Raw genomic sequence first — 12,248 nt, 5'->3', positions numbered from 1 at the left:
TTGTTTGTTTGTTTTTTGGTGATTACAAATGATGCTACAGAGAACATTGTAATGTAAAAATCTTTGTGTATTTCTCTACCCAGTAGGATAAAGTAGAATTACTGGGTCAAAAGTTGTTTCTATTTATGTTAAGTAAAATTTTTCTTTAATTTTTGCTGTGCCTTGAGGCATGCAGGATGTTAGTTCCCAGACCAGGGATTCAGTGCTTACCCCCTGCAATGGAAGCACAGAGAGTCCTAACCACTGGTCTGCCAGGGAATTCACAAAAGGTGTTTTTTAAAATAAATATTTTTGAGTTGTACTAATTTATACTCTCACCAGCAGTACAAGAAGGTTCCTGTTTCCTTCTAGCTGATTTCTTTTATGTTAAACAGAGCTAATAGAATAATTATCCTATGATATTATTTTGATCATGTCATTTCCTGGCTGAAGACACTATTATGTTGGTCTCTTATCTTTTAATAATAATTATAGATGCCATGTTTTTTTCAGGGAATCAGTAATGTATTCTAGCTAATTTACATGTATTCATATCCCATTACTGCTCTTAGTTTATTTTATAGATTGCTCAGAGAGATTGTGACTTTAGTCACACTAGCATTTCAAATAAGTTTGTTACCAATTTCTTATGATTCATTCCAGAAATAGTCTCTGCATATATGAGAAAAATGTGTGTATGGGTATGTCTGTGCCTGGAGAAAAAAATGTTCAGTAGTTGAATATTGTAAGTTGTTGCTGACATAGAGAACAAAGTAAAATTTGTTCAGTAGTCAGTGGGTTATAGGTTGATCACTTGTGTGAAAATCACCTGTGTGCTTTTTAAACTTACAGAAGCCTGTAGTCCACCCCAGGCCTATGGAGAGAGTAAAAGGCTTTGAAGCAGGAAGCCTTTCTTGCACTTGGTATTGCTCTGTTTACTTCAGAGTCATCCTTGAGGGTGAGGGCATTTCCATCATTCGAAGTAGAGGAAGCTACAGGAGGAAAAGAAAAGAAAAATCCTGGCAAGATAGGTTGGGGCCTGTCTTGGTTGTAGGGTCATAGTTAACTGTTCACTGATATTTAATAATATGAACAAGCTCCCTCATCCTTCCAGATATCAATTTCCTTTCATTTTATGAGAGTATAGGACTGAGTTTCTAAATATAGCATAATGTTCAACAGCACTCTGAAGCCAGATTGCCTGGGCTTGAATTCTGACTCTGCTATTTACTAGCTTTATAACTTTGAGCAAGTTACTAAACTTCTCTATGCCTCAGACTCCTCATTTATAAAATGGGGATGATATGGACCCCACAGTGTGTTGTGGATTACATTAAATGAGTACGTACATGTCAAGGTCTTAGAACAGTACCTGGCACATAGAAGTGGTATGGAAGTGTTAACTATATACCTTTCACTTCTCATGTCTTCCAGTACTGAGATTTAGACTCATCACCAGGTATTTCCTCTGAGCATTAGAACATAGGAATTAAGAGTACTCATGGAGAAACATAATTAAAATCTAGGACTTCAGTTTCTTGGATCTCTACCCTCACAATTGTGTCAGAATATGAACTAAAATTGAATAATGCATCTCACAGACACATTGCACACAGGTTCCCTTCTTCAACTTGTTTAGAAAAATGGCCTTAAGAGGCTTAATTAAGACTGTAAACCCTGGGATCTACTCATTGTCTCACTAGGATGCTAATAAAGATTTATACGTGTTGACTGAACTGGTATCTCTCTAGTTACTTTATTATTTTTCTGCTGTTTCTGATGCTGACAGTTCTGGCCACTGTTTTGGCATGTATTTACTGCAAGACACTGCTTCCCTGGTGGCCCAGACAGTAAAGCGCTGCCTGCAATGCGGGAGACCTGGGTTTGATCCCTGGGATGGGAAGATCCCCTGGAGAAGGAAATGGCAACCCACTCTAGTACGCTTGCCTGGGAAATCCTATGGACAGAGGAGCCTGGTGGGCTACAGTCCATGGGGTCGCAAAGAGTCGGACACGACTGAGTGACTTCAGTTTCAATTTACTGCAAGACATACTGTGTAATAGAAAGTAATGCAGTTGTAAAATAGCTTAAGTGTGCATAAGGAGAGGCATGAATTCTGAACTGCTTTTCCTACGTCATAACAGTTGCTTATATGTAAGTCCCATTAGAAGAACCTAAAACCAAAATACTGGGCTTCAGTGTAAGAAAAAGTAGAAAATGAGCCAACACTATTTAAAGATTTTCAGATCATTTTTTTCCTCTTTGGAGTAGAATCCTTAATAAATAAAGCAGATACAAGCAGCAGTGCACTGCTTGCAGAGGTCAAAGTAAATAGCATGAAGCTGTGCCTGCCGGCCATCTTTCCACTTTTTACTATTCCTGCATGGTCTCTGAGTCACTTTCAAGGAACTCTAGGACTCCCAAACTTAACAGTTTAAAAATCAGTGATGTAAGTGATTATAGGTGCATTCTGCCTATAGCATATATTTATTTTTTCTGAGAAAATTGTGAATTATATAAAAACCCAAATCCCTGCTTGTAAAGTCTGGATGGATCCTGTAATTTATTTTATCTTTTCTGCTCTTTCCTCCCTTGGGATACACTGTTGCTTCTAATTCTCTTTCTGGAACAGATCTCAGCATTTTCTTATCCTTCCTATGGAGACAGGGTTGATCTGGAAGCAACTGCTAAAAGCTGTGTAATTGCAGAAAAGAGAAACCTGATCATCATGAACAAGAACTTGGTTAAAACCTTTATCTTGAGCTCAGACTGTTTCTTTTTATTCATTAGATTTGTCTGCCTCTGCTCATTCCAAGGTGGTGATCTTCACAGTCAACTCTCTGGGTAGTTCTCAGTCCTACCTCGATGTGGTACAGAGCAATGTGGACATGTTCAGAGCCCTTGTCCCAGCTCTGGGACATTATAGTCAGCACGGTATCCTGCTCGTTGCATCTCAACCAGGTATAAGGTTTTATTCTAAATGAATTTGATGCCCCAGTGCCTCAGTAGAATTGCCATTTCTGATAAAAGTCATAAAACAGGGTTATAAAGGGACAGCTGGAGTATTCAGTTAAATTGCTCTTTTGATGAACAAGGCAGCACTTTCCACGTCCTGTCAGCCAGTTACTACTACTGACTGGCATTAACTAGAAGGTTACAACTTACAATTTTTTATGCAGTACTACTATTAATATGTTAGCCATGCCTTTCACAGTGAGAAAACAGTTAAACGCCCATGATGCAATATCTTACAGGAAAGATATTTTATTAACTCGGAAGTGTCATAAGATGCTATAGTGAGCAGGCCAGAGTGGATTTTTAACATTTTTTATTTTAAATTGTTTCTCAAATTACTTGAGAAATTTTTTCAAAGGATTAGATGGTACTGGACTCAAATGAGTGAACAGATTTTTTTTTAATGTTCCCAATAGAGGAGTATGATAGGCATTTCACTTGTTTTCTTACAGTAATTAATTGAAAGACGTTGGTCTTAAATTCCTGACATCTTTTTGGCACAGAATAAAAAAATAGTTCTGTTTTTGTTGATAATGCTGTACTACATGGTGGTGGTGTATGAATCAGTATTTTAATTTCAAGGAAGAAATTCACCTTAAGCTAGATGTAAAAGAGAACTTGATCAATGAAAAAAATTATCTTCTGGTTTTCTATACCCAGTTTTCATCTTTCATCCTTAACTGCTCTAGGACATGATCTGTTTTCCACTCTTAAAATTTTATATTTAATACAAAGTTATGTAAAATGCTGAATACTGGTTAGTTGTTTTTAATTGTTAATTAAAATAAATTTATATAATAAATAATGCTTCATAGTGCATTTAAGACCTAAGAAGAATATATACAGGTTTTGATATACTTATTAAAATATTTTGTTTAGGAACTAGGCTAGAAGTATATTTTAAAAAATAATTTATATTTTCACCTTGCATGTAATATTTAGTGGAAATCATGACCTATGTGACTTGGAAACTGAGTGCATTTCCTGCAAACCGAGTGATTGGAATTGGGTGCAATCTGGATTCACAAAGATTACAATATATTATTACAAATGTCTTGAAGGCACAGACTTCAGGAAAAGAAGTATGGGTTGTTGGTGAGCAGGGAGAAGACAAAGGTAAGAAATACATGTTTATTAGTTATGTATATTGATAATCTACATCATCAGAGGCCATGGTATGCACATATGCACAGTTCTGGGGACTCCAGTTGTGGAGCCTAGTTGGTTTTCCTTCCACATTTGAGTGCCTTTTGTATGTGGGGCCCTGTATTGTGAATAAACTCTACAAACGTGTCATTCTAGTTGTATTTACTTTTCTGTAAATAAAAGGCAAGACTCCTTAGGTTATATATTTTTATTTTTATATTTTGTATTTGAATTTCAGCATCCAGGATGAATTTAAAAGTTTAATTTTCTGGAGAGCAACATTTAAATAAACCCTAAAGCATACATAGATCTTCCTTGGTGGCTCAGACGGTAAAGAATCTGCCTGCAATGCAGGAGACCCAGGTTCAATCGCTGGATCTGGAAGACCCCCTGGAGGAGGGCATCACAACCCCCTCTAGCATTCTTTCCTGGAAAATCCCATGGATAGAGGAGCCTGGCGGGCTACAGTCCATGGTGTCGCAGAGTCAGACATGACTGAGCGACTTTCACACACACACACAGCATGTACAGAACTCTTTCCTTTACTTTCCCATCCTGCAGTCTTGCTTACCTTTCCTAAGTCCAGACTTTCTCCCTAGGTGCATACCTCTTTCTCTTTCTCACCTTTTAAACAGAATATCACTCTATTTACCCTTAAGGCCCCCTTTTTTTTTCTTTTTACCAGCTACTTGCTTTATGCTCTGTCTCTACCGTAGAAACCATTCATAAAATCTAGTCCCCCTAGATTTGAAAGCCTTTTTCCCTGTCCCATAAGATTGCTTTCCCTATTTAATTCAATAACCTCTTTTTTCTTTATTATTTCTCTCATGCTGTAAAGTCAGGTTGGTCTGGTGATAAAAGTGCTTTTTCCTGAATTTGCTCATTTTTATTCATTTTAAACAAGTATACTTGCTCACTACTGTAAGATGTCAGTGTGATCCAGAAGAGGCACAGAGCAAAGCCTCTTCCTTCACCATTCTTAAAAATTATTCCAGGGACTTCCCTTGGTGGTCCAGTGGTGAAGACTTTGCCTTCTAGTGCAGAGGGTTGGGTTCAGTCCCTGGTCGGGGAGCTGAGATCCCACGTGCCTGGGGCCAGAAAACCAAAACATGAAATAGAAGCAATCTTGTAAAAAAATTAAATAAAGATTTTTTAAATGGTCCACATCAAAAAATCTTTTAAAAAAATTATTTTAGAGCAATAAGAAAAATTTTTTAATAAAACTATTTTGGCTGACGTTAAAAGTACAGGATACTCTTAAGGGCCAGAATGAACATATTTTAGACTTCCAGTGCTTAGACACTTACAAGTGAGCATTTAACATGGGTTGAAATGACTGGAGAAAATTCTATGCAGGCCATCATTGAACTGCACTTTGGAAGAATGAATAGGATTCAAATAAATAGGCAAAGAGTGAAAGAGACATTCCAGGAATGGGAAAACATGCAAAGGCACACACTTAGGTATGGTATATTCATGGGATAAAAAAATCTAGACTGGTTGTTGCAGAGTTTCAACCAGATAAGCTTGGTTGATAACTCATTGGTAACTCATTTTGGAGGTATTTTTTTCTTGAATACCTGATAAAGGGTTGGAAAGATTATCAGGCAGAGGGGAACTATTAAAGGCATTTGAGCATGCGAGTGATATGTTGAAGAGGTAATCTGGAGGGAATTTCATTACTTCCTCATTTAAAGTGTGTTGTTGTTGTTCCAGTTGCTAAGTCCTGTCTGACTCTTGAAGTGTATTATTACTACTTTATTCATCCTATAGGTGCTGAGGGGTAGAGCATAATGTAGAAAAGAACTCTTCTGCCTGTGAGGAAGTGATCATTTAACTCAAGAACTGGAGGAAGATTTAAAGTCTGTATAACTGTGCACTGGCTACCTAGAAAGTTCAGTGCTAGACTGACTCAGGCAGTAGAATAAACCTTTATAAAACCTGATTACGTGATTCAAGCAGACATAGCTTTTCAGGCTCAAAATGCTTACTGACACTAAAGACTAATCAATAGAATGAGAAAAGGGGAGCAAATAAGAACTTGGATGAGATGTATCTGAGTAACATGTCTAGGGATTCAAATAAACCCAAGACCCCAGATGTTTGCCATTTGAGTTCTGGTCCATGTTAATCTCTTGCCTGTCTGATAATTGTAAATCTCCCAGTTAAATTTGCTCTTTTCCCTCTAGTGTACCCTATAAATGATGCCAAATTAATAATGATATTAGCTAAAACTTACAGGGTTTGCAGTATGTTTCACATATTAATTCAGTCTTCCTAAATCACATTCTTCTTTTCAAAAACTTTCACAGGCTTCCTCTGACCAAATCATTAAATTCTTTTACTTGCTATTCAAGTAGTCCCAAAATACAGCCCTAATCTTCCTTCCCAGTTATAGTTATGGAGGCAGTCATGTTGTTAGAGAGCTGGAAGCCACTCAAAGGGTCATCGATTACAGTTTGTGGTAGGGAGTCAGCAATGAATGCGGGAATAGTAGGAGTGACCGCTCCAAGAACCTTTTCAGGTCAGAGAAGGACTAAAACCAGGTCTTGTGCATCTCGGCCCTGCCCCACAGCTTTGCTTCAGCCACAGGGATCTTTGCCCACTGTGTTTACTTTTTTCATAATCCCTTCTCCTTCTCACTCAGCATATTCAAATCTTATTCTTCAAGGTCTCAGTTAAGTCCCTCTTACTTATGCTTTGAAGTTTTTCCTGATCACATCATCGCACAGATTCCTTCATTCCTTTGAGTTAAAAGCTTTTGCTAGCTAAATGCAATTAACCATATATTGTCTCAAGATGTTTATTCTTTCATAAAGTTGCTGTTTATTCTGATCCAATTTGAATTTTGTCTGTGTACCTTCTCCTTATTGAAAGGGTCAATTATTAAGCTGTTCTTTTGTTGAAAAAGTCGTACATTCACATTGCAAAACAATTAAATAGTACAAAAAGATAATGTAGTGAAAAATGTCTCCCTTCTATGCCAGACACCTAGTCCCTCTCTCTAGAAGCAATGCCACCTTTTAGAAATGTTCTGTGTAAGGACAAGCATATGAAATATATATCATACATCATTCTCCACCTTGCCTTCTTTCTAATTGTTATGACTTGGAAATGACTGCAGAATAACATATATAGATATCATTCATTCTTTTTAAGTACTGGAATACCAAACTGTAACCAATCCCCTAAATTATAATTTTTGAATTAATAAGAACATTTTACATTATGGTTATATGAATATCTCAAATTGTAAAGAGAAAATAAAGGATGGTGTGACTCGATGAGTAAACCTAAGACACTTTGCTGACTGCTGTTGGAGCTACATAAATGAATAAAGACCCTGTCTTTAGGCAGGTTAGAGACTGATACAGAAAGTGACTATAATAGGCAGTATTGATGAGCCATAAGAGAGGTCCAAGAGAAGTAGGGTAAAAGCACAAGGAACTGGGCTTCCCTGGTGGTCTAGTGGTTAAGAATCTGCCTTGCAATGCAAGGCACACCAGTTCCATCCCTGGTCCAGGAAGATTCCACATTCCTTGGAGCAGCTGAGCCTGAGAGCTGCAACTATTGAAGCCCTTGCGCCTAGAGCCCATGCACCGCCAGGAAGAGTAGCCCCACTCCCTGCAACTAGAGAAGGCCTACATGCAGCAGCGAAGACCCACCACAGCCAAAAAATAAATAAACAAATAAATATTAAAAAAAAAAAAGTACAAGGAATGGAACTCTCAAGTAGAGAGCTGAACTAGAAATAGATGTAGATGGATGTGAATTGAGATTACTTAAATATAGTTTATGTAATATTTGATACAGAGAATATATATATATAATGTATATATTTGTTTTAAAGCATAGTTGACCAAACATTCATGAATCCATACTCAATTAAGAACATTATGAATGCCAATGAAGCTACTTATGTACTCCCCAACCTATCTCCCTATGTCTAGTCTTGTCTCATGTTCATGCCCTGTCGTGTCTGAGTCTTTGTGAGCCCATGGACTGTAGCCCACCAGGCTCCTCTGTCCATGGAATTTTCCAGGAAAGACTGGAATGGGTTGCCATTTTCTCCTTCAGGGGATCTTCCCAATCCAGGGATCGAACCTGCATCTCCTGCATTACAGGCGAATTCTTTACCACTGAGCCTTGGACTGCTGTCAGATCACTTTTTATCATGTCTTCTACTTTGTTTCAGAAATAATTACATCCATTGATTGGTGGGTTTCCCTGGTGGCTCAGACGGTAAAGAATCTGCCTGCGATGCAGGAGATCAGGGTTCCATCCCTGGGTTGGGAAGATCCTCTCTGGAGTAGGGAATAATGGCTACACCCTCTAGTATTCTTGGGTTTCCCAGGTGGTGCTAGCAGTAAAGAACCCACCTGCCAATGCAGGAGATAAGAGATGCTGGTTTATTTCCTGGGTTGGGAAGAGTCCTGGAGAAGGGCATGGCTCACCCACTCCAGTATTCCTGCCTGGAGAATCCAGTGGACAGAGGAGCCTGGTGGGCTACAGTCCATACGGCTGCAAAGAGTCGGACACTGAAGTGACTTAGCAGGCACGCATGCGCTGATAGGTAGTCTTCCCTTGGGTCAGAGGCTCCCTCTGCTGGTTTTCCTCTGCGGGGCTTCCCTGGTGGTTCAGACACCAGGGAATCCACCTGCAATGTGGGAGAACCTGGGTTCCACTCCTGGGTTGGGAAATCTGCTGGAGAAGGGAATGGCTACCCACTCCATTGTTTTTGGTCTGGAGAATCCCATGGATAGAGGAGTCTGGCAGGCTATAGTCCATTGGGTCACAAAGAGTCAGACATGACTGAGCGACTCACTTTCTGCTGGTTTCATGGGTAGACACCAGTTGGTTATGTCTTTGTATTGGTGACACCATAGCAAAATTAGAATTATTTTTTTATTCAGTGCTTAGTGCGTGTATTAAATGCTTTGTAATCTCATTTAAAATTTAAAAACACCCCAAAAAGGAGGTGGTGGTTTTTTCCAAATCAATATACAAGGAAGCGTAAGACTCAGTGAGTTTAACAACTTGTCCAAGATTACACATATAGTAAGGGCAGAACTGAGATTTGAACCCTGGGTCTGACTGCAAAACTGTACTTTTTCTTGTGGTGACTTAATTAGATAATTTCTCTTAAGGCTTTAGTATCGTGTCTGGCACAGATAAACACTCAGTAAATGGTAGCTGTTATGACAGTGATCAAGATGGAAAGATGGTGAGGAAGAGAAAATTGGCAAAGGGACACGGAAAACTACACTTTGAAGTAGGCAACATTAAGATTTAGAAACAGTTATAAGAATAACAGATATGTGTAAGTAAAATTATTCTCTTTAGTTATTTCCTCTACAAATGACAATTACAGCATGACATGGGGAAGAATTCCATGACATGTAAGACCCTTCAGGATCTGTTTCCTGCTTCCTTCCTGAGCCTCATCTTCTGCCATTCTGACAAGCAGTTTATGCTAGTCACATGATCAGCTTGCAGCTTCCTGAGGGGCTCATGCTCTCTCAAGCTTCCTTGCCTTTGCACCTGATACTTCCTTTCCCTGAACATCCATTCATTTGGCTAAGTCCTGCTTATCCTTCAAGACTGGGCTTGAGTGCCTCCTCTCCTAGGAAGCCTTCCTTAATTCTCCAGGTTAAGTAAGTTCATGCCTCTATTATACTCCTTATCACAGTGTTATAATCGCATCTTTACCTGTCTTCACCCCACCAGACTGTAACCTCCTTGAACTTGGAGTGGCCTCAGTAAATATGTTTTGAAGTGAATGAATGATCTTGATACCATCTTTTTGTAACCATAGGTCATTGCTATGCTCCACCAAATTAATTACAACATGTGATTTGGAGCTACTGTTTTTAGCTGTGATAGTGAAATCATGTAAAGTGCAGGTAACTCCTTCAAGTGATGTTTTAGAAATCCAGAGACTGGACCTCAAAACAGTGTTAGCTCTTCTGCTGTGTGCATCAGTCTTATCTAAGGGGTAGGTGTTATGTGTAATGGAAAAAAACTATACCATGGTCATTTTTTATTAAAATTTTTGGGACCAGAGGATTACTATTCTTAAGGAATAGAACCAGAAAGATAAGGATTGATTAGATGCAATATTTGAAAGGGATCCTTAAACTAGGATAAATATACACTTAGGAAGTGTGAATGGTTGGGCAATAAGTGAACAAAAAATGAAATAATTAAGTCTATCTAAACTTAACTGAAAATCCTAATGACTGTGTCAGAAGCAAATTTGAATATAGTGAAGCTTTCTCCATCTCTCTGAACATTGTTTTCTCATGGCTCTTAAAAGTCAACTCAGAGAGGAAAGATGAAACATGTGATTATGTTTGTAATAATAGCAGTAATACTCATAATTAAATTCCAGACTTCTTGGTGTCCTTTCTTTTCCCATACCTACCTTTCCCTTTTTATTTATTTTCCTAAGGTCTGTAAATGCTTGTTCATCTAGCAGACATTTCCCTGCAATTTTCTGTCTATTGTGAAAATACTAATAATGTACCAAACTTGTTTTTAGAAAATAATTCATGTATAGTCCTATTCAAATGAAACATTAAAAAAAAGATGCTTATTAATTTCTCCACATGCATTTGTATTGTTCATGTAACAATTTTTGGTTTTGCTTTTTTTACTTAATATAAGAACTTCTATGACCTTCAGTGGTTGTCAGTGACATAGACACTGATGCTGAGGTTTTTGTTTTTTTTTAATCTTACTTAATCGAACCAGAGATGCTCAAGTGTCTGTCTGGAAGCTGCTGCATTCCTTGAGGACTTTTGAGGATCTCCCACAAATTATCCAGTCTGTTACAGTGAAAGGGGTAGTCCTCAAGATTTTGCCATGGTACTGCTGTGAACTTCATTTCTATCAGGGAATAATGATTTCCCCTTCACTTCAGCCTTCTAAATGTCCTGAATTCTTCTCATAGGAAAATCTTTGTAAAGTCAAAGCCATAATCATCTTCTCCCAAAAAGGGGAGATACAAAATCCCATATGCCATTCTGTTCATCTTGATAGTGTTCATTTCTTTTCTAGCTCAATCATTCTCTGTCTTGGGGAAACTTAAAGATCTAAACTGCAATCTCTAGTGACCCCATTAACATTAAATAATAAGGGAACCATAGAGAAAGATGAAAACTGATTTTTAATATCTACAAATATGTATGTATATAAAAGCAAAAAAAACTTCTAAAACTTTTCCATGTTTTCCAACTTAACCGTTCCAAGTATGTTTTCCTCTCTGTTTAATATAATTACAGATTGTGTGTGAGGTCGATTCTGTATTACCGCTTGTGCATTCTTTCATTTGGTAGAGAAATGGTGCCAGAGGACACAGAAGGACACATCATCCCTGCCCCCCGGAATCTTACAGTCAGTTTGAGGAAGGAAGGTGTCCTTTGTTGCTGATGTTGCTGATGGCCTTATTTTTAATGCAGTTTAGAAGAGCTGTGGGAATTCTCTGGCAGTCCAGTGGTTAGGGCTTGACACTTTTACTGCCGGGGCCTGGTTTCAGTCCCTGGTCAGGGAACTAAGATCCTACAAGCTGCACGGTGCAGCAAAAAAATAAAACAAAGAAAAAGAAGACTTGTTAAGTGTAAAATATGTCTTACATATCTGCATGTATTTCTATTTTGCCTACCCAAAGATTTGTATCAAAGAAGGTCTTCACAGTGATGAGAAATCAATGACTATTAAAAAGGTTTCAGAATGTTACTTTAAATTTCGTATTAAAGTATGGTATAAATATCTATTTCACATGTATAGCTTTGAGTTTTTAAATTGTTTTTATAAACGGTGTAGTGAGAGGAAAGGGAAAACCCAAATATGCTCTTAGAAAACAGGACCCTGCTCTCTACCAGTCGTGGAGTCTCATCCAGAGTGTGTGTGCGTAGTCGCTCAATCGTATCTGGCCTCTGTGACCCCATGGACTGTAGCCCACCAGGCTCCTCTGTCCATGGGCTTTCTCCAGGCAAGAACACTAGAGTGGGTTGCCATGCCCTCCTCCAGGGGATCTTCCCAACCGAATCAAACAGGGATCTCCTGCACTGCAGGCAGATTCTTTACCAGTTGAGCTGCCAGGGAAG

The 12,248-nt window shown here is 38.4% G+C and overlaps 1 protein-coding gene across 6 annotated transcripts in view; it reads left to right on the top strand.

Annotated features, from left to right (window-relative positions):
• Window positions 1-12,248, top strand: part of UEVLD (UEV and lactate/malate dehyrogenase domains) — a 55,697-nt gene that overhangs the window by 36,241 nt on the left and 7,208 nt on the right. For 4 of the 6 annotated variants that reach the window (XM_061167842.1, XM_061167856.1, XM_061167862.1 and 1 more), the window contains 2 exons: window positions 2,770-2,940; window positions 3,937-4,110. In XM_061167842.1, the coding sequence (XP_061023825.1) occupies window positions 2,770-2,940; window positions 3,937-4,110 (345 nt within the window). Of the gene's footprint in view, window positions 1-2,769; window positions 2,941-3,936; window positions 4,111-12,248 lie in introns of those variants that run through there. The other 2 variants (XR_009697060.1, XM_061167848.1) reach the window with 2 other exon arrangements.

Source organism: Dama dama, chromosome 2, assembly GCF_033118175.1.
Source record: "Dama dama isolate Ldn47 chromosome 2, ASM3311817v1, whole genome shotgun sequence".
NCBI classification, from domain to species: Eukaryota; Metazoa; Chordata; class Mammalia; order Artiodactyla; family Cervidae; genus Dama; species Dama dama.
Note: the sequence above shows the minus strand (reverse complement) of the source record. Positions and strands in the feature narration are given on the sequence as shown.